This window comes from Physella acuta, unplaced genomic scaffold, assembly GCF_028476545.2.
Source record: "Physella acuta isolate Inbredline_101_S28 unplaced genomic scaffold, ASM2847654v3 ptg000079l, whole genome shotgun sequence".
Classification (NCBI taxonomy): domain Eukaryota; kingdom Metazoa; phylum Mollusca; class Gastropoda; family Physidae; genus Physella; species Physella acuta.
Window position 1 is genome coordinate 3,619,830 of NW_026731599.1, and position 26,878 is coordinate 3,646,707.

Genomic DNA, 26,878 nt, shown 5'->3' on the forward strand with positions numbered 1-26,878 from the left:
TACTAGAGTGAGGAGCTCATGGATTGAAGTTCCCCTTGCATAGGGCTGGGGACTGCATCACATGGAAGAAGGGCCTCAAATGGTAGGACCACATCACACAGAAGAAGGGCCTCAAATGGTTGGACCACATCACACAGAAGAAGGGCCTCAAAAGGTAGGACCACATCACACAGAAGAAGGGCCTCAAATGGTAGGACCACATCACACAGAAGAAGGGCCTCAAATGGTGGGACCACATCACACAGAAGAAGGGCCCCCTCAAATGGTGGGACCACATCACACAGAAGAAGGGCCTCAAATGGTAGGACCACATCACACATAAGAAGGCCCCCTCAAATGGTAGGACCACATCACACAGAAGAAGGGCCCCCTCAAATGGTAGGACCACATCACACAGAAGAAGGGCCCGCTCAAATGGTAGGACCACATCACACAGAAGAAGGGCCCCCTCAAATGGTAGGACCACATCACACGGAAGAAGGGCCTCAAATAGTAAGACCACATCACACAGAAGAAGGGCCCCCTCAAATGGTAGGACTACATCACACAGAAGAAGGGCCCCCTCAAATGGTAGGACCACATCACACAGAAGAAGGGCCTCAAATGGTAGGACCACATCACACAGAAGAAGGGCCTCACATGGTAGGACCACTACACACAGAAGAAGTGCCCCCTCAAATGGTAGGACCACATCACACAGAAGAAGGGCCCCCTCAAATGGTAGGCCCACATCACACAGAAGAAGGGCCCCCTCAAATGGTAGGACCACATCACACAGAAGAAGGGCCTCCTCAAATGGTAGGACCACATCACACAGAAGAAGGGCCCCCTTAAATGGTAGGACCACATCACACAGAAGAAGGGCCCGCTCAGATGGTAGGACCACATTACACAGAAGAAGGGCCCCCTTAAATGGTAGGACCACATCACACAGAAGAAGGGCCCCCTTAAATGGTAGGACCACATTACACAGAAGAAGGGCCCCCTTAAATGGTAGGACCACATCACACAGAAGAAGGGCCCGCTCAAATGGTAGGACCACATCACATGAGATGTGGCCCAAGAAACCACGTGATGCTAATCACATGATGAGCTGCTCCACTAGTGGTTCTGGTCTGCTATTGTAGTGTAAGATTATGTGCTGTTGTGTTCTATGGGGGTTACCTAGATCTGGCTATGTGCTATCATGTAGTGGCATGAAATTGTCATGTGGCTAGGTGGTGTCATGTGGTGTAATGTTATGTGGCTTTGTATTCTGGTTGCTGAAAATGATACTTTATAAATAAGTCTTAGTAGAGTGAAACAAATGAAAAAGATTGGAATAATATTACCACAACCCCAATTCTGAAATGAAAAAAAAAATTAAAGAGCTAGAGAAAAAAATTTGGCTGGCTGGAAGATATGGGATGTGCACCATTGGCCAACCATTTTTTTTGACTGGGTTGATGAGAGGTTCTCAAGAAATAGAGGAATAGACTGGAAGATTGATAAGAGGTTCTCAAGAAATAGAGGAATAGACTGGAAGATTGGTAAGAGGTTCTCAAGAAATAGAGGAATAGACTGGAAGATTGATAAGAGGTTCTCAAAGATTAGAGGAATAGACTGGAAGATTGATAAGAGGTTCTCAAAGATTAGAGGAATAGACTGGAGTATTAATGGGGTTTCTCACAAAATAGAGGTTGTGTCAGGTTGATGGGGTTCTAAAAATAGATTTAGCATGAAAGAAATAATGTAGTTCTCAAATAATAGATAAAATGGGAGGATTAAGGGGGAGGAGGGTCCTCAAAACGTAGAGAAAGAGACTGTTGTATAAGAGGCACACGACAGTTATGAAACATGAAGCGTGTGTAAGCAAAGATAAACTGTGAGAGAAATACCTAGAAAAATCTAGTAAATGGAGTAATAGGGTCAACTTTAGTTTTTGGATATGTACAGCAAGTGATTGATAACATATCGACTAATGATCTGCCTATGTGATCCTACTAGAGGGCAAATACCAACACGAGAGGTGAGTAGCCATTGAAGACATCAAATATTTGAGGTCACCTGTACTAGGTCACTGTCCAGGTGTCCAAGACATCAAGACCAACAGCCTCCCATGATAAAATATAGTCAAGCAACTAGACAATTGTATGAGCTGTGTTTGTGTGTGTCTGTGTGTGCGCATTTGGCTAATCTAGTGCTATAAAAGGGTGCTTTATTCTGTAGCTTTACTTGGTCTATTCATTGAGCATGCATTTGGTTGTCTGTCTGTTGTATTTAGTGTGGTAGCTATGACTGGCTGAGACTGCCAGTTTTATGAGTGGTTTGAGTGTAGAACACAAGTACTGATTGTTACATGTGTTGTGAATGTAGGAATGTTCCAGATGTGTGTAGATATATACATTCAAATCTAGATATAAACATATATAAAAATATAGCATATTTTATATATATTTATATACATGTAGTTTTTCAACAACCTGGTTTATAAAAAAATAATTACTCAAATAAATGCAATGGAAAACTTTGTGCACAGTATCTTCAAAAAAGCAAAACCAATGGAGCATGACATGAATGAATGATTGATAGGCTGTGGCTTCTGTCCCATTCACAAGTCTCCAAAGATACTCAAGATTTTTTGTCTCAGTGTCTAAATGGAGTTTGTCAGTCATTTTAAGGATACTCTCGTTTGTGTCAGTGATGGAGTTGTCAGTCATTGTCCAAATGGGGTTAGGTTATCAGTTTTGGATAAGCTGTTTGATAAGTTTTAAGAGAAACTGTCAAGTTTTAATGCTGTCAGTCTAATCTTATTATATACAAGAACATCATTCTATGCACTACATACAAGATGAGTGGCCAAGCTAAAAGACATCAGGTTGTAAGCAGACAAATTTGTCTGGGTGTAAGCAAAAGTTTGTCTGGATGTCATCAATCACTGACTTGTCTGAATATTAGCAGACACAGTAAAGTCTGGATGTAAGCAGACACAGTAAAGTCTGGATGTAAGCAGACAAAGGTCTGTCTGTATGTAAGCAGACAAAGGTTTATCTGGATGTACGCAGACAAAGGTTTGTCTGTATGTAAGCAGACACGGTAAAGTCTGGATGTACGCAGACAAAGGTCTGTCTGTATGTAAGCAGACACAATAAAGTCTGGATGTAAGCAGACAAAGGTCTGTCTGTATGTAAGCAGACATGGCCAGCTGGTGGCCTGTCTGTATCACAATACGCCAGCTTGTGTAGCCCCCACATCACCAGGTCACGTGTTCTGGCACCTTGACCCTGGTCCTGTCCTTACGTCACAATGACATCACAAATGTCTACCCATTTATTCCACCAATTGCCTAGATATTCGATCTTATTTTGAATAGTTGTGTGACGAAGGTCATAGAGTTTATTCCGCCACAGCTCTTCCCCTTTGAAAAAGTACATCATTTGATCCCGAAAGGAATAATACACAGCGTCCAAGTTGGCAGGGAGAGCTTTGTGGCCAGGTTCAGAAGGAAATTCATCAACTATTTTATTCTTCCTCACACAGCAGCCTCTTTCTGCCTCTGGGGCGTTGGCTTTGTACACATAGACCTGCAGAAGTGCAACAGTTGTACATGGCAGCAATCTATCAGTAGCACATGTATGCACATCCATCTACCAGTAGCACATGTATGCACATCCATCTACCAGTAGCACATGTATGCACATCCATCTACCAATAGCACATGTACACATCCATCTACCAGTACCACATGTATGCACATCCATCTACCAGTAGCACATGTACACACATCCATCTACCAGTAGCACATGTACATACATCCATCTACCAGTAGCACATGTACACACATCCATCTACCAGTAGCACATGTACACACACCCATCTACCAGTAGCACATGTACATACATCCATCTACCAGTAGCACATGCAGAGTTTCTTCCAGGCATCTCTTCGGGGGGGGGGGGGGGGGCCAAGCCCCCCCCCCCCCGAAAGAAATGAAATGTATATAATTTATATAGAAAATATACACTTTTAACAGTGTCCGCCCCCCCCCCCCCCCCACCCCCCGAAGAAAGTTTACCGCCCCCCCCCCCCCCGAAAATTTCAAGTGCCCCCCCCCCCCCGGAGAAAAAAGTCTGGAAGAAACACTGAGCACATGTACACACATCCATCTACCAGTAGCACATGTATGCACATCCATCTACCAGTAGCACATGTACATTCATCCATCTACCAGTAGCACATGTATGCACATTCATCTACCAGTAGCACATGTACATTCATCCATCTACCAGTCTCACATGTACACACATCCATCTACCAGTCTCACATGTATGCACATCCATCTACCAGTAGCACATGTACACACATCCATCTACCAGTAGCACATGTACACACATCCATCTACCAGTCTCACATGTATGCACACCCATCTACCAGTAGCACATGTACACACATCCATCTACCAGTAGCACATGTACACACATCCATCTACCAGTCTCACATGTATGCACATCCATCTACCAGTAGCACATGTACATACATCCATCTACCAGTAGCACATATACACACATCCATCTACCAGTAGCAGTAGCACATGTACACACATCCATCTACCAGTAGCAGTAGCACATGTACACACATCCATCTACCAGTCTCACATGTATGCACATCCATCTACCAGTAGCACATGTACACACATCCATCTACCAGTAGCACATGTACACACATCCATCTACCAGTCTCACATGTATGCACATCCATCTACCAGTAGCACATGTACATACATCCATCTACCAGTAGCACATGTACATACATCCATCTACCAGTAGCAGTAGCACATGTACACACATCCATTTACCAGTAGCACATGTACACACATCCATCTACCAGTAGCACATGTATATACATTCATGGTTAAGTTAAATATGCAGTTCTACATACATCAATGTAAACAAGTTTAATCATCTGTATGTCTCACACAGCTGATACTTACATCTGCATCCTTGAAAAAGTAAATATTTTTATCCCTCAAGTCATAGAAGACAGTATCAAGATGGTCAGGAACACTTTCAGTTAGGCCAGCTTTTGGTCCAAAGTCCTCACTAATTTTCCTAGGCCATCCAGCCACAACATGATCTTTAGAGCTGTCATACTTGTAGTAGTATTCACCTGGAATCAGATAGAACGACTGCTATTGAGCTATTGGAGCTACTTTAGCAGCAGAGGCACAAACACATCTTTACAGTACACATGATCATTAAGCCAAATAAAAAGCCAGCACTAACAATGGCATAACAAAAGCCAGCACCAACACTAACAATGGCATAACAAAAGCCAGCACTAACAGTACCATAACAAAAGCCAGCACTAACAGTACCATAACAAAAGCCAGCACTAACACTAACAGTACCATAACAAAAGCCAGCACTAGCACTAACAGTGCCATAACAAAAGCCAGCACTAACAGTACCATAACAAAAGCCAGCACTAACACTAACAGTACCATAACAAAAGCCAGCACTAACACTAACAGTACCATAACAAAAGCCAACACTAACACTAACAGTACCATAACAAAAGCCAGCACTAACAGTACCATAACAAAAGCCAGCACTAACAGTACCATAACAAAAGCCAGCACTAACAGTACCATAACAAAAGCCAGCACTAACAGTACCATAACAAAAGCCAGCACTAACAGTACCATAACAAAAGCCAGCACTAACAGTACCATAACAAAAGCCAGCACTAACAGTACCATAACAAAAGCCAGAACTAACACTAACAGTACCATAACAAAAGCCAGCACTAACAGTACCATAACAAAAGCCAGCACTAACAGTACCATAACAAAAGCCAGCACTAGCACTAACAGTGGCATAACAAAAGCCAGCACTAACAGTACCATAACAAAAGCCAGCACTAGCACTAACAGTGCCATAACAAAAGCCAGCACTAACAGTACCATAACAAAAGCCAGCACTAACACTAACAGTACCATAACAAAAGCCAACACTAACACTAACAGTACCATAACAAAAGCCAGCACTAACAGTACCATAACAAAAGCCAGCACTAACACTAACAGTACCATAACAAAAGCCAGCACTAACACTAACAGTACCATAACAAAAGCCAGCACTAGCACTAACAGTGCCATAACAAAAGCCAACACTAACACTAACAGTGCCATAACAAAAGCCAGCACTAACACTAACATTGCCATAACAAAAGTCAGCACTAACAGTACCATAACAAAAGCCAGCACTAACAGTGCCATAACAAAAGCCAGCACTAACACTAACATTGCCATAACAAAAGCCAGCACTAACACTAACATTGCCATAACAAAAGCCAGCACTAACAGTACCATAACAAAAGTCAGCACTAACAGTGCCATAACAAAAGCCAGCACTAACAGTACCATAACAAAAGCCAGCACTAACAGTACCATAACAAAAGCCAGCACTAACAGTACCATAACAAAAGTCAGCACTAACAGTACCATAACAAAAGTCAGCACTAACAGTACCATAACAAAAGCCAGCACTAACAGTACCATAACAAAAGCCAGCACTAACAGTACCATAACAAAAGCCAGCACTAACAGTACCATAACAAAAGCCAGCACTAGCACTAACAGTGCCATAACAAAAGCCAGCACTAACAGTACCATAACAAAAGCCAGCACTAACACTAACAGTACCATAACAAAAGCCAGCACTAGCACTAACAGTGCCATAACAAAAGCCAGCACTAACAGTACCATAACAAAAGCCAGCACTAACACTAACAGTACCATAACAAAAGCCAGCACTAACTCTAACAGTGCCATAACAAAAGCCAGCACTAACTCTAACAGTGCCATAACAAAAGCCAGCACTAGCACTAACAGTGCCATAACAAAAGCCAGCACTAACAGTACCATAACAAAAGTCAGCACTAACAGTTGCCAGCCATGGAACAAGTGCAGCAATAATCTGACAGCCATGGAACATATGCAGCCATAATCTGACAGCCATGGAACATGTGCAGCAATAATTTGCCAGCCATAGATTGATAAATGACTCCTTAAGATTGGCCAAGAGACTTACCTTTAAAAAAATAAGAGAAATAGGGAGTAAATTGCACATAGCCATCAGGGTTATCAGGTACCCCGTCCCACTCGCGAGCAATAAAGAGCGGGTCTCCATATCTGGTTCTGTTGTTGTGGTTGTCATACATCCAATAGTGGTTCTCACGGAAGAAGTACGTGTTGTAGATCAGCTCGTTATCGGCACGAACCCGCACCCAATCAAATACTGTGCTAAATTTTCCTGTGCAAACACCTGTCATAAAATAAAAGCGCAGATAGAACACAATATAATGTATGTAATTTGACTAAGCTGGTATAAAAGTTAAAGATGAAATAAACGTATCAGCATCAAAAGCCTAGTGTGTATAGTGGGAACTACTGACCATAGATAGCTTGTATGTCTCGCCTGTCGTCCTTGGTGAGCTCAAACTGAGGGTCCAGGATCTCCGAGTGGTAGATGGCGTACATGATGGACTGCGATTTGTTGGTGTGGGACAGGCCCAGCACGTGACCGATCTCGTGGACGGCCACCCTCAACAGATAGATGCCGTCTTTAGTGTGGGAGCGAATGGACTTGAAGTTTTCCTCGTCGTCAAAGTGCATGTTGCCAGCGCTCCAGGAGTGGGCGATCTCCCCACCATTGCCGTCAAAGTCGTGCAGGCAGTCCACGTGGGAGCCTGGACAAAACATTCATTGATCACATTCATTACTGGCTCAATCACATCAAGCAATCTTTACTTGATCAATCACATCAAGCAATCTTTACTTAATCAATCACATCAAGCAATCTTTACTTGATCAATCACATCAAGCAATCTTTACTTAATCAATCACATCAAGCAATCTTTACTTGCTCAATCTCTACACATCAAGCAATCTTTACCTGATCAATCACATCAAGCAATCTTTACTTGATCAATCTCTACACATCAAGCAATCTTTACTTGATCAATCTCTACACATCAAGCAATCTTTACTTGATCAATCTCTACACATCAAGCAATCTTTACTTGATCAATCTCTACACATCAAGCAATCTTTACTTGATCAATCACATCAAGCAATCTTTACTTGCTCAATACATCAAGCAATCTTTACTTGATCAATCTCTACACATCAAGCAATCTTTACTTGATCAATCACATCAAGCAATCTTTACTTGATCAATCTCTACACATCAAGCAATCTTTACTTGATCAATCACATCAAGCAATCTTTACTTGATCAATCTCTACACATCAATCAGTCTGTACTAATTATATTTCTAACGATCTGAATAGTTCAAGATGTATTTTAAAAGATGGGATAAAAATAAAACTCGGTGCAGGAGAAGAGAAACGATGTCCAAGATAGGCTAGTTATCTGAGGTCTGCCACAATATTGTAATATGTGCTGAATGCAGAGTTTCTTCCAGACATCTCTTCGGCTGGGGGGGGGGGGGGGGGGGGGGTGGCTTTCTCTTTCCCCCCCCCCCCCACCCGAACGAAATAGAATTTATATAGAAAATGTATGCTTTCAACAGTGTCTCTCCCCCCCCCCGGAATTTTTAGTCCGGTTCCCCTGAAAATTTCAAGTGCCGCCCCCCCCCCCCCCTCCCGAGACAAAAGTCTGGAAGAAACACTGACTGGATGGTCATGGCCTAATAAGTCAACCGTCAAGCGAGGGAGGGTTGTGGCGAGTTGGGGGGTCAGGTAAAAAAATAAAAATGAAAGTTATTAAAACCCTAATTTCGTTTTAGAATGTTAGTAGCGAGCGTTGTGTTATAGATAAAGGTGGGGTATAGAGAGGGGAGAGGGGACATCTTGTGGAGGGGATTTGTAATGCATTACATATTCTGGTGATGAAAATCTCAAATGATTAATTCTGCCTGATGTAAACATGAAGACTAGCAGCTGACGGCCAGGTTTTAATGAGCAGTAGATCTAAGAAGGGAGCAGTGATTGAAGTAGGCCCGCCCACCACTGGCGACCTGTCAAGTGAATAGCCGCACTCCACTTGGGGATCATGTCAACAGGAAGGCCACTGCAGATAACGGCCTCTCTACGACAATCTGCCACAGATTTACAGATAAGGACAGTGTGCGCTGGCTCAAGCCAATCGGGCTTGATGGAAACTTCATGTGACTAGACTTATAGCTAGGTCAAGCCAATCGGACTTAATGGAACAGAAACTTCATGTGACTAGACTTATAGCTAGGTCAAGCCAATCGGACTTAATGGAACAGAAACTTCATGTGACTAGACTTATAGCTAGGTCAAGCCAATTGGACTTAATGGAACAGAAACTTCATGTGACTAGACTTATAGCTAGGTCAAGCCAATCGGACTTAATGGAACAGAAACTTCATGTGACTAGACTTATAGCTAGGTCAAGCCAATTGGACTTAATGGAACAGAAACTTCATGTGACTAGACTTATAGCTAGGTCATGCCAATCGGACTTAATGGAACAGAAACTTCATGTGACTAGACTTATAGCTAGGTCAAGCCAATCGGACTTGATGGAACAGAAACTTCATGTGACTAGACTTATAGCTAGGTCAAGCCAATCGGACTTAATGGAACAGAAACTTCATGTGACTAGACTTATAGCTAGGTCAAGCCAATCGGACTTAATGGAACAGAAACTTCATGTGACTAGACTTATAGCTAGGTCAAGCCAATCGGACTTGATGGAACAGAAACTTCATGTGACTAGACTTATAGCTAGGTCAAGCCAATCGGACTTAATGGAACAGAAACTTCATGTGACTAGACTTATAGCTAGGTCAAGCCATTCGGACTTGATGGAAACTTCATGTGACTAGACTTATAGCTAGGTCAAGCCAATCGGACTTGATGGAAACTTCATGTGACTAGACTTATAGCTAGGTCAAGCCAATCGGACTTAATGGAACAGAAACTTCATGTGACTAGACTTATAGCTAGGTCAAGCCAATCGGACTTAATGGAACAGAAACTTCATGTGACTAGACTTATAGCTAGGTCATGCCAATCGGACTTAATGGAACAGAAACTTCATGTGACTAGACTTATAGCTAGGTCAAGCCAATCGGACTTGATGGAACAGAAACTTCATGTGACTAGACTTATAGCTAGGTCATGCCAATCGGACTTAATGGAACAGAAACTTCATGTGACTAGACTTATAGCTAGGTCATGCCAATCGGACTTGATGGAACAGAAACTTCATGTGACTAGACTTATAGCTAGGTCAAGCCAATCGGACTTAATGGAACAGAAACTTCATGTGACTAGACTTATAGCTAGGTCATGCCAATCGGACTTAATGGAACAGAAACTTCATGTGACTAGACTTATAGCTAGGTCAAGCCAATCGGACTTGATGGAACAGAAACTTCATGTGACTAGACTTATAGCTAGGTCATGCCAATCGGACTTAATGGAACAGAAACTTCATGTGACTAGACTTATAGCTAGGTCAAGCCAATCGGACTTGATGGAAGAGAAACTTCATGTGACTAGACTTATAGCTAGGTCATGCCAATCGGACTTGATGGAAGAGAAACTTCATGCCACCCAATGTGGCTGTAACCACCAAACTACGTTGAACCTTTCATCAAACCAATAACAAAACGTCCAATGAAAGAAGATCACGTAGAATAATGTGAGGATTACAGCCTCGAGACGTTTGTCTAACAGAACCAAAAGCTTTTCCATCCGACTTTACAAAGCCGCACTGACAAGTCTGATACAGGTGAAAAAATATTTATAAAAGATTTCCTCTCCCAGGCCACGACCACACAGACAGAGCCATCCATCATGATCTCCCGGCATCGCTAGCACATTCTAGCATTGTAGTAGCCCATTGCTAGCACATTCTAGCATTGTAGTAGCCAATTGCTAGCACATTATAGCATTGTTGTAGCCCATTGCTAGCACATTCTAGCATTGTAGTAGTCCATCGCTAGCACATTCTAGCATTGTAGTAGCCCATTGCTAGCACATTCTAACATTGTAGTAGTCCATTGCTAGCACATTCTAGCATTGTAGTAGCTCATTGCTAGCACATTCTAGCATTGTAGTAGCCAATTGCTAGCACATTCTAGCATTGTAGTAGCCCATTGCTAGCACGTTCTAGCATTGTAGTAGCCCATTGCTAGCACATTCTAGCATAGTAGTAGCCCATTGCTAGCACATTCTAGCATTGTAGTAGCCAATTGCTAGCACATTCTAGCATTGTACTAGCCCATCGCTAGCACATTCTAGCATTGTACTAGCCCATCGCTAGCACATTCTAGCATTGTACTAGCCCATTGCTAGCACATTCTAGCATTGTAGTAGCCCATTGCTAGCACATTCTAGCATTGTAGTAGCCCATTGCTAGCACATTATAGCATTAAAGTAGCCCATCGCTAGCCCAATTCTAGAGATGTAGCCAATCGCTAGCACATTCTAGCATTGTAGTAGCCCATCGCTAGCCCAATTCTAGGGATGTAGCCAATCGCTAGCACATTCTAGCATTGTAGTAGCCCATCGCTAGCCCAATTCTAGGGATGTAGCCAATCGCTAGCACATTCTAGCATTGTAGCCCATGGTGATCTTGAATGGTAGTTTCAGCAAGTTAATGAATAGATAGACAGGCGTATTTGCAGCGAATTAATGAATGGATTGACAGGGTGGACAATGGTAGTTGCAGCAAGTGAATGAATGGATAGACACTGGTAATAGCATGGGTTTATGTGTAAAGCTGACATTGCAGTTTTAAACAAAGATGGATAAGAAAACGTAAAATGTACCTTTTCCAAAAGCGATTTCAATATCAATGTCGTTGATGTGTCCCTTGTTGTCCTCTGTAAAGCGCATGGGAATGACCTCACTCCACATGCGGAAAGCCAGATCTATCGTTGCCCTCTGGTCTTCCACTGGAATGCGGGTGCTGAAACCAGTGGTCAGCACCCGCCATCGGACAACTTTTTTGTTAAAGATTTCACCATTCTCACCCAGGTATTTACCCAAGGGCAGGCCTTTTCTGGCCCACACATGAACGGATCGTCTTTTCCGTTCTGCGGGTGTGTATCGATGGAGGATACGTTTTTCCCCTTTGGCTTCACTCCGAATTTTTGCAATATAATCCTCTAAATGTCTTTTCTTGTACTCTTGTGAACGAGCTTTTGATTTTTCCCCCGACAAAATGTGAATCAATTGGCTTTTGCCTCGAGTTGATCGTTTGGACAACCTCGAATGTTGCAGTTGTGTGCGGTTGTCTTCGCCATCAGCCGTGGAGGCTCTACTTTTGATACCAGCGTCCTGGTCTGTCCCTCGTTTGGCCTTCCTTTCACTGTCCAAGTTACCGCAGCGCGACGTGCTCATGAGGGACTTGGTCTGGTCGTCCAGCTCGCCCGTGGCGGGCAGGTTGTACGTCCTCTGGTAGGTCTGGATGGCCGTCTTCACGGCCCGCTCGTCGCAGCCCACGCCACTACCTTCACTCAGCCCGCGCAGACCTTGGAAGTAACTGGACGATTCTCGCTTCTGGCGGTTACCTTGGCAGAGTAGGTAGCCGTACTTGGATAGGACATACTGCAAAGAAACATAGTGTTAGCATTTCAAAGTAGAGAACACAGCAATATAGAGAACGATTAAAGCATTAACTAAATATACATTGGGCTGGGGGTGGGGTAAGATCCTAGCAGATAACAAGGAGACTTTAAATTCGGTGATACTTGAGATGGTCGGCGCTGAGTCGGAGAAGAAAGAATGAAATCAGAGCTAGATGCACCTGATAACCTAGGCGGAAAAAGATTTGAAAATAGAATGTTGAGTTTTTATTTGTGGTCTACTACAAAAGTCGTCTACCTGATGATGACTAGTTCTGTGAAGGGCGGCGTGTGTAAGGTTAGCATGAAATATCTGCTCGAGAGGCTTATCGTCTACACACACACATACACCATTTGCTTTTGTTGCTGATGATTGATCGTTTGACAAACTCCAGATAAATAAGGCTTTTTCTTCACATAGGGGTCTGGAAGATTAATGGGGGTCTGTGTGATTAATAGGGGTCTTTGAACGTATGGGAGGTCTAGAGATACTGTCTCACTGATTCAATTGTTTTAGACATGCGTATCTTTATGTCAAACTAACAGTTTATAATAGCGCGTCACCACCACAACCTGAATACAGCAGCTAAAGTAGCAAGCTCTCTGTCACCCTCAGGTGCATTTAAAAACTTTCTTGTAGATATAATCAACCCCTGACAACCTTATAAACAACACTCAACACATTCAATAACAAGCGGGTAATTCAAAGTGAATTTTTTTCTTAGTCCTGACCTACTCACAACTGTTGCGGTCGCATGTATATCTTCCGGTCACCTTTCTATCTTCCAGTCACCAATCTATCTTCAAGTCACCTATCTATCTTCAAGTCACCTTTCTATCTTCCAGTCACCTATCTATCTTCCAGTCACCTATCTATCTTCCAGTCACCTTTCTATCTTCCGGTCACCTATCTATCTTCCAGTCACCTTTCTATCTTCCGGTCACCTTTCTATCTTCCGGTCACCTATCTATCTTCCAGTCACCTTTCTATCTTCAAGTCACCTATCTATCTTCCGGTCACCTTTCTATCTTCCGGTCGCATATCTATCATCACCTATCCATCATCCGGTCTTATGAAGCCGCGGTGGGTGTGAACAAGATGGACGAGGTGTCTCAAGTAAAATAAATTCTAGACCATCGGTGGAAGACTTTACATAGCAGACTTATTTAACTTCATATATCATGGTTGAGTATTTCACTTTGTGGATTGTTATAATTATAATATAATTTTATCACTTAAATGTTTTATTAAATTAGTTTTTTCGTTAAAAAAACTTGACATACAGTATCGAAGATAATGAAATATCGGGGACTGTTACTATTACACATATGAAAGCCTTATGTACACATACATCCATTCAATTTCAATTATATTATCAGAATTAGTACCGTACGTAGATTATTTAAGTTGATACAAGATTTTGCATGTCCATTAATTTATTAATTATATTTAATAATCCTAGAATGTTTTATTTTGTGCAACGTTAACAGTTCTCTATGTGTAACATTAAAAGTTGTGAGATTATGTCCCTTGTCCCTGTATGCAACGTTAAAAGTTGTGAGGTTATGCCCCTTGTATGTATGCAACGTTAAAAGTTGTGAGGTTATGTCCCTTGTATGTATGCAACGTTAAAAGTTGTGAGGTTATGTCCCTTGTATGTATGCAACGTTAAAAGTTGTGAGGTTATGTCCCTTGTATGTATGCAACGTTAAAAGTTGTGAGGTTATGTCCCTTGTATGTATGCAACGTTAAAAGTTGTGAGGTTATGTCCCTTGTATGTATGCAACGTTAAAAGTTGTGAGGTTATGTCCCTTGTATGTATGCAACGTTAAAAGTTGTGAGGTTATGTCCCTTGTATGTATGCAACGTTAAAAGTTGTGAGGTTATGTCCCTTGTATGTATGCAACGTTAAAAGTTGTGAGGTTATGTCCCTTGTATGTATGCAACGTTAAAAGTTGTGAGGTTATGTCCCTTGTATGTATGCAACGTTAAAAGTTGTGAGGTTATGTCCCTTGTATGCATGCAACGTTAAAAGTTGTGAGGTTATGTCCCTTGTATGTATGCAACGTTAAAAGTTGTTTATAAAACTCCTGTCCCGCTCCCCACCCCATTTGAATAATGAGACCCCCCGGCGCGAGACGCCGGGATACCAGACGAAGAATGAACCTTTCTAGAGGTGGTCTTCCAGTGTTCTTTTAGTTCTCAGCTCTTTTACTTCCAGTCTTTTGACACCCGAGGTGCGCTGCACCAAGTAGTCCCACTCGTGAGGCCTAGACGGGTGCACACAGGCTCTTTCTAAGCGAGTCTTTTATCTCGGAGCCACGAGCCCGTGACTTACTCGACAGCCCCAAATACAGTGCTACGGTTGGCCTGTCAATTGCCTTCGCTTCCTTTAATGTCGGGAGACGCCAAGAAAAGGTCCAGATCAGGGGTAATGAGACGTGATCAAACCATCTTTTCACAGCCGTCTATTATTACCGTTTGTTTGAGGAACAATAAAAAAACGTTTGGACTGAAGAAAAACCCGACTGTGATAGCATGTTAAAACACTTTAAATTATGAACCAAAGCCCAAGGTTCCCACACGCTCGTGGAGCGAAACTCCCACAGTAGCCAGTTTTTCTATCAATGATGTTGGGCTGATGATGGGGTAGGGGCGACACAACCTAAGTGGGTATTATCTGTCAAGGATCGGACATAAAAGCCCCATTGAACACGGGTGTTTTCATGTTTCCCTCGTCTCGCCAGCCAGACGACAAAATGACGTTTGGAAAAGAGGTGAGGTCTAAAACCGAGACAACAATGAACAAGCAATCAGCTGTTTGATGATGTAAATACCACCTTCAAGCTTTTGATCTAGTAAATACCACCTTCTAACTCTAGATCATGTAAAAGCAACATTTTTTTTTCGGGTGTGTATTATGTGCGCAAAGAGTGCGTGTCCTGGACAAGAATACCAGCTCAGTCTGAAGGGTTAAAACATACCCAATGTCCGGCCCGTTGTTGACAGCTGACAGGAAGCTGGCTATGTGATTAGACCAGTGACCGCTGACCGAAGCAGTGAGTGACTGACAATATGTCCTGAAACATATTTAACACTGTATGATAATTGGTGACAAAAGCTGACACTATGTGTGTCTGACAGTTGTGACAATGATCCGTCAAAAGACGAATGATCCAGCCTATAGTGGATGTTGTTTATAGGCCGGCAAGGTTTCCAGACGTCTTGGTGTGTGGGCTCCTCAACGTGACTAATGTAGCGTAAGGCCGTCTCTACATGGTGTTGGGCTAAACAACTCTATAGCTGTATTCACGTCGACAGCCTGAAGTACAGATGTATTCACGTCGACAGACTCAAGTACAGCTGTATTCACGTCGACAGCCTCAAGTACAGCTGTATTCACGTCGACAGCCTGAAGTACAGCTGTATTCACATGGACAGCCTGAAATACAGCTGTATTCACGTGGACAGCCTGAAGTACAGCTGTATTCACATGGACAGCCTGAAATACAGCTGTATTCACGTGGACAGCCTGAAGTACAGCTGTATTCACGTCGACAGCCTGAAGTACAGCTGTATTCACATGGACAGCCTGAAGTACAGCTGTATTCACATGGACAGCCTGAAGTACAGCTGTATTCACATGGACAGCCTGAAGTACAGCTGTATTCACATGGACAGCATGAAGTACAGCTGTATTCACATGGACAGCCTGAAGTACAGCTGTATTCACATGGACAGCCTGAAGTACAGCTGTATTCACATGGACAGCCTGAAGTACAGATGTATTCACGTCGACAGACTCAAGTACAGCTGTATTCACGTGGACAGCCTGAAGTACAGCTGTATTCACATGGACAGCCTGAAGTACAGCTGTATTCACATGGACAGCCTGAAGTACAGCTGTATTCACATGGACAGCCTGAAGTACAGATGTATTCACATGGACAGCCTGAAGTACAGCTGTATTCACGTGGACAGCCTGAAGTACAGCTGTATTCACATGGACAGCCTGAAGTACAGCTGTATTCACATGGACAGCCTGAAGTACAGCTGTATTCACATGGACAGCCTGAAGTACAGCTGTATTCACATGGACAGCCTGAAGTACAGCTGTATTCACGTGGACAGCCTGAAGTACAGCTGTATTCACGTGGAAAACCTTGAAGTACAGCTGTATTCACATGGACAGCCTGAAGTACAGCTTTATTCACATGGACAGCCTGAAGTACAGCTGTATTCACATGGACAGCATGAAGTACAGCTGTATTCACGTCGACAGCCTCAAGTAAAGATGTATTCACATGGACAGCATGAAGTACACCTGTATTCACATGGACAGCATGAAGTACAGCTGTATTCACTTGGACAGCCTGAAGTACAGCTGTATTCACATGGACAGCCTGTTTCAATGACCCGGGGCGGTAAGGGTGACTGTTTCAATCAGCCGGGGCGGTACAATTATAAGAATCACCGGAGTGCGCAATTCTGTATTTTTTGTTCGTGGGAACAAGAACCCAAGGCGTGGGAACCAACGAGTTGATTGACAGCGAACATTTAGGGATTGTGTCTACCCTAAAACTAACAGCTGTTTTGTTGACCCAGCCAGCAAACGTAGGACGGTTCGATCAGGTTTGTGTTGTACACCCCCCACCGCTCTCATCTTACTGACTACATTTAAATGGGGATGTATGAATCACACGTCCCATCGTCCCATTCGCCAAAGTTTCATTCATCTCTAGGTAAACAGCCATCTAGGGAAGCCGACTAAGAAATGACATTCAAGAATAGAGGACGTGGCTGCCGTTGTTTCGTTTTACGATACGCCACTTCCGGAGATGTATTGTGACATATCCCCAACCCAGGTCTGTGCTGTCGGATCAAAGGTAGGGCCCCATACGGATCTGGCTTAGATTTTACGCTTCGTTGACTTCAAATACTAGAAGTAAAGTCTCCATTCATGACCAAGGCACTGATCCTGAAACACGAAAAACTCTAAACCACTGACCCTGAAACACGAAAAACTAGAAACCACTGACAAAGGAAAAACTCTAAAACCACTGGCTTTGACAGAAACAAAATCACATTAAAAGGACAACGTGATGAAACTTAAACAATGATATTGACATACAAGATATGTCACTAAGTAATACTGAATGTGAAAGATTGATTAAAATCTTGCATCTAGGATTGAAGACACCTAGACATGAAAATAAAAGGAAGAAGAAACAGTCAAGGCCACACATCGTGTCACCCATCTTGTTGTAGGGATAGTAGCAGTCGCAGCACTCGAGCTGTGTGACAGCACGGGCAACGGTGGAGCACAGGTAGCACAGGTAGCTGCACATGTAGCAACATCTGAAAGTAGTAACGGTGCAGCAAGGTAGCAAAGGTAGCTGCACATGTAGCAACATATGAAAGTAGTAACGGTGGACCACAGGTAGCACAGGTAGCTGCACATGTAGCAGCATATGAAAGTAGTAACGGTGCAGCAAGGTAGCACAGGTAGCTGCACATGTAGCAGCATATGAAAGTAGTAACGGTGGAGCACAGGTAGCACAGGTAGCTGCACATGTAGCAACATATGAGAGTAGTAACGGTGGAGCACAGGTAGCACAGGTAGCTGCACATGTAGCAACATCTGAAAGTAGTAACGGTGCAGCAAGGTAGCAAAGGTAGCTGCACATGTAGCAACATATGAAAGTAGTAACGGTGGACCACAGGTAGCACAGGTAGCTGCACATGTAGCAGCATATGAAAGTAGTAACGGTGCAGCAAGGTAGCACAGGTAGCTGCACATGTAGCAGCATATGAAAGTAGTAACGGTGGAGCAAGGTAGCACAGGTAGCTGCACATGTAGCAGCATATGAAAGTAGTAACGGTGTAGCAAGGTAGCACAGGTAGCTGCACATGTAGCAACATATGAAAGTAGTAGGTGGCACAGGTAGCTGCACATGTAGCAGCATATGAAAGTAGTAACGGTGTAGCAAGGTAGCACAGGTAGCTGCACATGTAGCAGCATATGAGAGTAGTAACGGTGTAGCAAGGTAGCACAGGTAGCTGCACATGTAGCAGCATATGAAAGTATTAACGGTGTAGCAAGGTAGCACAGGTAGCTGCACATGTAGCAGCATATGAAAGTAGTAACGGTGGACCACAGGTAGCACAGGTAGCTGCACATGTAGCAGCATATGAAAGTAGTAACGGTGTAGCAAGGTAGCACAGGTAGCTGCACATGTAGCAGCATATGAAAGTAGTAACGGTGGACCACAGGTAGCACAGGTAGCTGCACATGTAGCAGCATATGAAAGTAGTAACGGTGTAGCAAGGTAGCACAGGTAGCTACACATGTAGCAGCATATGAAAGTAGTAACGGTGTAGCAAGGTAGCACAGGTAGCTGCACATGTAGCAGCATATGAGAGTAGTAACGGTGTAGCAAGGTAGCACAGGTAGCTGCACATGTAGCAGCATATGAGAGTAGTAACGGTGGAGCAAGGTAGCACGGGTAGCTGCACATTTAGCAACATATGAGAGTAGTAGGTGGCACAGGTAGCTTCACATGTAGCAGCATATGAGAGTAGTAACGGTGGAGCAAGGTAGCACGGGTAGCTGCACATGTAGCAACATATGAGAGTAGTAGGTGGCACAGGTAGCTTCACATGTAGCAGCATATGAAAGTAGTAACGGTGGAGCAAGGTAGCACGGGTAGCTGCACATGTAGCAACATATGAGAGTAGTAGGTGGCACAGGTAGCTTCACATGTAGCAACATATGAGAGTAGTAACGGTGGAGCAAGGTAGCACGGGTAGCTGCACATGTAGCAACATATGAGAGTAGTAGGTGGCACAGGTAGCTTCACATGTAGCAGCATATGAAAGTAGTAACGGTGGAGCAAGGTAGCACAGGTAGCTGCACATGTAGCAACATATGAGAGTAGTAGGTGGCACAGGTAGCTTCACATGTAGCAGCATATGAAAGTAGTAACGGTGGAGCAAGGTAGCACAGGTAGCTGCACATGTAGCAGCATATGAGAGTAGTAACGGTGGAGCAAGGTAGCACGGGTAGCTGCACATGTAGCAGCATATGAAAGTAGCAACGGTGTAGCAAGGTAGCAGCATATGAAAGTAGTAACGGTGTAGCAAGGTAGCACAGGTAGCTGCACATGTAGCAGCATATGAAAGTAGTAACGGTGTAGCAAGGTAGCACAGGTAGCTGCACATGTAGCAGCATATGAGAGTAGTAACGGTGGAGCAAGGTAGCACGGGTAGCTGCACATGTAGCAGCATATGAAAGTAGCAACGGTGTAGCAAGGTAGCAGCATATGAAAGTAGCAACGGTGGAGCAAGGTAGCACAGGTAGCTGCACATGTAGCAGCATATGAGAGTAGTAACGGTGGAGCAAGGTAGCACGGGTAGCTGCACATGTAGCAACATATGAGAGTAGTAGGTGGCACAGGTAGCTTCACATGTAGCAGCGAATGAGAGTAGTAACGGTGGAGCAAGGTAGCACGGGTAGCTGCACATGTAGCAACATATGAAAGTAGTAACGGTGTAGCAAGGTAAATACACATCAAATAATCACCCTGACACTGAACAAAATAACACGGTAGTAGATCCAGTACAAGGATGGTAGTAACAAGGTAACTTTACAAGGATGGTAGTAACAAGGTAACATTACAAGGATGGTGGTAACAAGGTAACATTACAAGGATGGTGGTAACAAGGTAACATTACAGGGATGGTAGTAACAAGGTAAAATTACAAGGATGGTCATGGTGGTAACAAGGTAACATTACAAGGATGGTAGTAACAAGGTAACCATACAGGGATGGTAGTAACAAGGTAACTTTACAAGGATGGTAGTAACAAGGTAACATTACAGGGATGGTGGTAACAAGGTAACTTTACAAGGATGGTAGTAACAAGGTAACATTACAAGGATGGTAGTAACAAGGTAACCATACAGGGATGGTAGTAAAAAGGTAACTTTACAAGGATGGTGGTAACAAGGTAACCATACAGGGATGGTAGTAAAAAGGTAACTTTACAAGGATGGTGGTAACAAGGTAACCATACAGGGATGGTAGTAAAAAGGTAACTTTACAAGGATGGTAGTAACAAGGTAACATTACAAGGATGGTAGTAACAAGGTAACTTTACAAGGATGGTAGTAACAAGGTAACATTACAGGGATGGTAGTAACAAGATAACATTACAGGGATGGTAGTAACAAGGTAACATTACAGGGATGGTAGTAAAAAGGTAACATTACAGGGATAGTAGTAACAAGGTAACATTACAGGGATAGTAGTAACAAGGTAACATTACAGGGATGGTAGTAACAAGGTAGATTTACTAGGTATGAACAACATAAATTAGTGAGGAAAGAGAACACGGTATTGTGTAAATACCGTGTCGGACTAATTGACGCAATCTCCAATTAGTTGTAAATCATTAGCCTAGATCTTTAAACAAACGAGGCTTAACATTACATTTAATGTCCTAGATCTCTGAACGAATGTGTTGTCTCTAGGTTTTGTCTGTGTTGGTTACGTTGTAGGGCGTCGTTTATTGAACTAAATCAGCAGATAGACAGCCGTCGAAGCATTTGTTGAGATCGATCATACAGGTAGTTTGCTGCTACTTAAGATGACAGGGAACCGGCGACCTTAGCGGAAGTAAATGTGGGGCTGAGACTGCATGAGTCAGAGTTTACCTGGCTCAGCGATCGGCTGTCTCGGTGTTGTGTAGACAGGCTCAAAGACGAGGGGGAAAAGGAGGGATTTAGTTTGTCAAGTTCTAGTGATTTATTTTCTTTAGGAAATCTCTCGACATCTTTCTGCTCTATGTATCCAGTCCACCATCCACGTAACCGACGAGTCCACCAAAAATTTCTCTGCTTGCTCCATTTTTCCTTGTGTCAATATAGTCCAACTTTCCTATATACAAGCTAACCACCATTTAGGTTTCCAGCATATCTACAATTCATACACTCAGCAAAGTGTACATCATATATCTACTATTATCTCAGTATGATGTGAAACTTGTTGGCCCTAATATATATATATATATATATATATATATATATATATATATATATATATATATATATATATATATATATATATATATATATATATATATATATATATATATATATATATATATATATATATATATATATATATGTATGTCAGAGAGAGTGAGAGAAAGAGGGAAGTAAGACAAAGCGAGATGGCCTGAATAACTGATGTGTATGTCGGTCTAAGGAATTTCTGAACATCAAAGTTTACTCAATTTTTATTTTTCCTTGCTAGAGCTTGAGCCTTGATGGCCTCAGGGCCAGGCCGGTGTACTTAATATACTATACTATGTTACCGTTATTTGTACCACAATGGCGATGGGCTATTTACTGCTGGTTGTAGATGGTCATTATGAACCACAGACTGGACTCAAGCCCAGGGGTTGTATGTTTGTATATATGTATGCATGTATGTATATCCCATTAGGTTTTAACAGTGTAAAATTGTTTTTATGACATTCACATTTTGTAGCTGTAAACATACAGCGACACGATGATACCATTGCCAATAACTGTAAATAATAACCGTGGAAAAAATTATTTTAGGGGTCCAAATGTCTAACAAATCTAAGAATCTGAACACCCCCTCCCTCGTACGCCACTGCTACAGCCCACACCTGTGCGAGCAGGAAAAAAATGTGCTCATTTATTATCCCCTAACACGACTTGTTAGCGAGCTTAAGTTTTGTAGCTATCCATCTCCATGTGTGTCACCTGGGTGTCAAATGGGGGCGGGTATTTAGCTGACTTAAAAAGTTGACTTCAGCAGCTACGTTAGGTTGCTGTACAGTGGCCTTGAGAGCTTATTTAGTCCCCCACCGTGTTGGTCCGTTCTATAATAATCACACAACTAATGCAAGGGGTAAACAGAGATGTGACACAACGGGCGGACCAGTGAGCCAACTCAGCCTTTACAGCTCTTCTATTTAGTCAAGACTAGAACCCACACAAGGGCCCACACAGCTCTTCTATTTAGTCAAGACTAGAACCCACACAAGGGCCCACACAACTCTTCTATTTAGTCAAGACTAGAACCCACACAACTACATTTAATTTACACCAGATTAGGGCCCACACAACTACGTTTAATTTACACCAGATTAGGGCCCACACAACTACGTTTAATTTACACCAGATTAGGGTCCACACAACTACGTTTAATTTACACCAGATTAGGGCCCACACAACTACGTTTAATTTACACCAGATTAGGGCCCACACAACTACGTTTAATTTACACCAGATTAGGGCCCACACAACTACGTTTAATTTACACCAGATTAGGGCCCACACAACTACGTTTAATTTACACCAGATTAGGGCCCACACAACTACGTTTAATTTACACCAGATTAGGGTCCACACAACTACGTTTAATTTACACCAGATTAGGGTCCACACAACTACATTTAATTTACACCAGATTAGGGCCCACACAACTACGTTTAATTTACACCAGATTAGGGCCCACACAACTACGTTTAATTTACACCAGATTAGGGCCCACACAACTACGTTTAATTTACACCAGATTAGGGCCCACACAACTACGTTTAATTTACACCAGATTAGGGCCCACACAACTACGTTTAATTTACACCAGATTAGGGCCCACACAACTACGTTTAATTTACACCAGATTAGGGCCCACACAACTACGTTTAATTTACACCAGATTAGGGCCCACACAACTACGTTTAATTTACACCAGATTAGGGCCCACACAACTACGTTTAATTTACACCAGATTAGGGCCCACACAACTACGTTTAATTTACACCAGATTAGGGCCCACACAACTACGTTTAATTTACACCAGATTAGGGCCCACACAACTACGTTTAATTTACACCAGATTAGGGCCCACACAACTACGTTTAATTTACACCAGATTAGGGCCCACACAACTACGTTTAATTTACACCAGATTAGGGCCCACACAACTACGTTTAATTTACACCAGATTAGGGCCCACACAACTACGTTTAATTTACACCAGATTAGGGCCCACACAACTACGTTTTATTTACACTAGATTAGGCCCCACACAAGTAAATGTAATTACCCAAGATTAGGGCCCACACAACTTTTATTTAATCTACATTAGAGCCCACAAAGCTAAGTTTTATTTACCAAGATTAGGGCCCACACAACTAACTTTTATTTACACTACATTAGGGCCCACACAACTACGTTTTATTTACACTAGATTAGGGCCCACAAAACACAATTGTTTTACACAACATAAGAGCCACCCAACTGTTTTACATCATTTTTATGGCCCATAAAACTGCCTTTTACTCTAGAACTATTATCTTAACACTTAACACAATAAAATAATTAATTTTCTAACCGTAATCTTTAAATTCTCTCAATGAAACATGAAAGTAGATTGTAGAAACAGTCAAAAAAAAAAAAAAAAACATGATCCATTTTTTTTCTGTCGAAATTCAGAGATAAACTTATTATAATAACCTTGTCGTAATAACAGAAGTGAAATTAAAAGTGGCACAAGTTTTGTCAGCTAACCTGGGAGGATAATTGAGATGTGTAGTCACCACATCAATAATAACCTTGCCAGCACAGACTCTGTAGCTAATGTCGTTTTACTAGGAGGTGAAGTGTTTACATGTGTTGTTGGCTGTCAGTGTTTACAAATAATTGTCTTAACAGCTCGTAGATGAATAAAATTCTCTGTTGGCTGCATATTTGTAGGCTAAGGTACGTCGTGTTACTTTGGTGTAGTGGAACTTGTAAATACAAACGTTGGTGTGTACTCACCTCTGCGTCTGTCCTGTCTCTCACGATGTTTTCATTGCTGGTGCTGAGGTAATTGTCCTGGTCCAGATGGTCCCTCCGCTGGTAGAAAGGTTCCCCGACAGCGACCAGCACTAAAGGCAGAGCACGAAGCAACCCCACCAGTACCTGTCGCCAGACGAGCATCTTCCCCCGGCCACTGTCTGCACTGTGCTCGCCCTTGCTCGTGGTCAAGCTCCAATCAAGGCGGCCAGCATACCGCCCAGAACAAGTGTCTACGATGAAATACGGCCAGATGAAAAGCTGTCAAGTCTTTAATGAATAATCCATGCGCGTGACCCGGCTCACGAATAGAGTGTAAACGTCGCTACATCTCCCGCGTCTGGGCTCAGCTGCCAGACAAACCTATGACAGGCGCACACGATTCCTCACTACTCTATTGTTAAGCTTGCCCTCGCCGTTCAAACGCTAGCCAGGATGTGACCTGCTGTTTTATAGCCCACGGTCAGTCTTTGACGTCACCGCCAGTTCCTGTAGAGTAACGAGACCAGGCTCATTAATTATGGCAGTTATCAATGAAAGATTTCCTCCCCCCATTCCCATAAGTTCTTACATCCCAGCCCACTTAAACGCCTTACATCGTCCGCTACAACGCCCAGAGTCAGGCTATATTTTCACTCGCATACAAGCAACCGGTTACTACCGCTAATCTCATTATCCCACACAAATACCTTGATCAACAGCTGAAAACAAACCCGACTCGTTTGATTTGGTTTATTTAAAAAGCCACGACTAAAGTTACCGGTGCCGTTATATAAACCAGTTAGTAGCTAATGGTACTTGTCTGAGATATCGCGCTTACTCGAAGGTTACTTGGTTCACTTTTTAAACTAGCGCTATTTAAACTGGAGATGTCTATTGGCACGTACTAAACCACTCTCTTACCGGGCTAGAGTAAACAAACCGTTCGTTCACTTGTCAAACTACCAATATTCACTACATTCGCTTCTTGCTACAGATCCAACTGAAAGAATATAGATGTATATCCGTTAAGAAGAAACTATCCACATGTATTCTGAATGTTATCCAGCCCTAACTCTGCCAGAGAGACCAGAGCACGCCAGATATCTTTCAATCAAGTCGAGTTGGCCCCCTTTAGTCACTGCCTTTTGTATGTAGCCCCATCAATGGGAGCCCGTGTTATCGGGTTGCGGCGGGGCGAGCAGGGGAGGCCAACCAATGTGACAGCGAGGGGTGGGGGTGGAGACAGACAATAAACTATTTACCTTGTAGTTTCAAGTGATCAACGCCTTTCACTTTTCCTTCTCTCCCTCTTCTATCGTTACTCCCTTTACTTTATCCTTAACTCCAGCTTATGGGAGCTGTAAAGTAGCCCCAGCTTATGGGAGCTGTGGAATAGCTACAGCCTATGGGAGCTGTAGAGTTACACCAGCTCATAGGAGCTGTAGAGTAACTCCAGCTTATGAGAGCTGTAAAGTAACTCCAGCTTATGGGAGCTGTAAAGTAGCCCCAGCTTATGGGAGCTGTGGAATAGCTACAGCCTATGGGAGCTGTAGAGTTACACCAGCTCATAGGAGCTGTAGAGTAACTCCAGCTTATGAGAGCTGTAAAGTAACTCCAGCTTATGGGAGCTGTAAAGTAACCCCAGCTTATGAGAGCTGTAAAGTAAATCCAGCTTATGGAAGCTGTAGAGTAACTCCAGCTTATGGGAGCTGTAGAGTAACTCCAGCTTATGGGAGCTGTAAAGTAACTCCAGCTTATGGGAGCTGTAAAGTAACTCCAGCTTATGGGAGCTGTAAAGTAACTCCAGCTTATGAGAGCTGTAGAGTAGCCCCAGCTTATGGGAGCTGTGGAATAGCTACAGCCTATGGGAGCTGTAGAGTTACACCAGCTCATGGAAGCTGTACAATAACCAGCTTATGGAAGCTGTAGAATAACTCCAGCTTATGGGAGTTGTAGACTAACTGAAGCCTCTGGGAGCTATAGAATACCTCCAGCTTATGGGAGCTGTAGAATAACTCCAGCTTATGGGAGCTATGTAGGTCCTGCAATTGTGAGCTGTGGAATAGCTCCAGCTTATGGGAGCTGTAGAGCCGGGAAAATGGCAATAACGACTGCCTTGGTGACATGTTAGTGAGGCGGATACTAATTAGAGTTATACAAGGGGTCCTTTGTCAAATCAGAGAGTTGATGTTATTACTCCCAAAACAGTTGGTGTCGTGTTCGTTAACTGCGGTATTTAATATTTGTCAATTTGCCCGGCAGTAGTTTGGGGTGGGGGTGACGCTTGTAATAACATCGCGGCCAATGTTTACACGTGGCTGTAGACGATACCTTGTGTTTTATGTCGGCGCCCTACAACGGTCGTGTGTACCTCGATTGGGGGCCTGAGGGGAACAATTTAATTTG

General features: G+C 43.0%; 2 protein-coding genes across 4 annotated transcripts in view; one reads left to right on the forward strand and one right to left on the reverse strand.

The window, feature by feature from the left end:
* Positions 1 to 1,079: 1,079 nt before the first annotated feature.
* Positions 1,080 to 26,878, reverse strand: part of LOC131956209 (matrix metallopeptidase-21) — a 77,153-nt gene continuing 51,354 nt past the window's right edge. For 2 of the 3 annotated variants that reach the window (XM_059320641.1, XM_059320629.1), the window contains exons 2-7: positions 24,473 to 24,979; positions 11,811 to 12,591; positions 7,435 to 7,728; positions 7,071 to 7,304; positions 4,970 to 5,145; positions 1,080 to 3,563 (exon numbers count right to left, since the gene is read on the reverse strand). In XM_059320641.1, coding sequence (XP_059176624.1) covers positions 3,276 to 3,563; positions 4,970 to 5,145; positions 7,071 to 7,304; positions 7,435 to 7,728; positions 11,811 to 12,591; positions 24,473 to 24,634 — 1,935 coding nt within the window. In that variant the 5' untranslated portion in view covers positions 24,635 to 24,979 and the 3' untranslated portion in view covers positions 1,080 to 3,275. Of the gene's footprint in view, positions 3,564 to 4,969; positions 5,146 to 7,070; positions 7,305 to 7,434; positions 7,729 to 11,810; positions 12,592 to 24,472; positions 24,980 to 25,393; positions 25,574 to 26,878 lie in introns of those variants that run through there. The other variant, XM_059320633.1, reaches the window with a different exon arrangement.
* Positions 25,011 to 26,401, forward strand: LOC131954784 (nuclear pore complex protein Nup58-like). Its single transcript, XM_059318564.1, has 2 exons — positions 25,011 to 25,143; positions 25,821 to 26,401. Exons 1-2 carry the CDS (start codon positions 25,011 to 25,013, stop codon positions 26,399 to 26,401), a joined length of 714 nt encoding a protein of 237 aa, XP_059174547.1.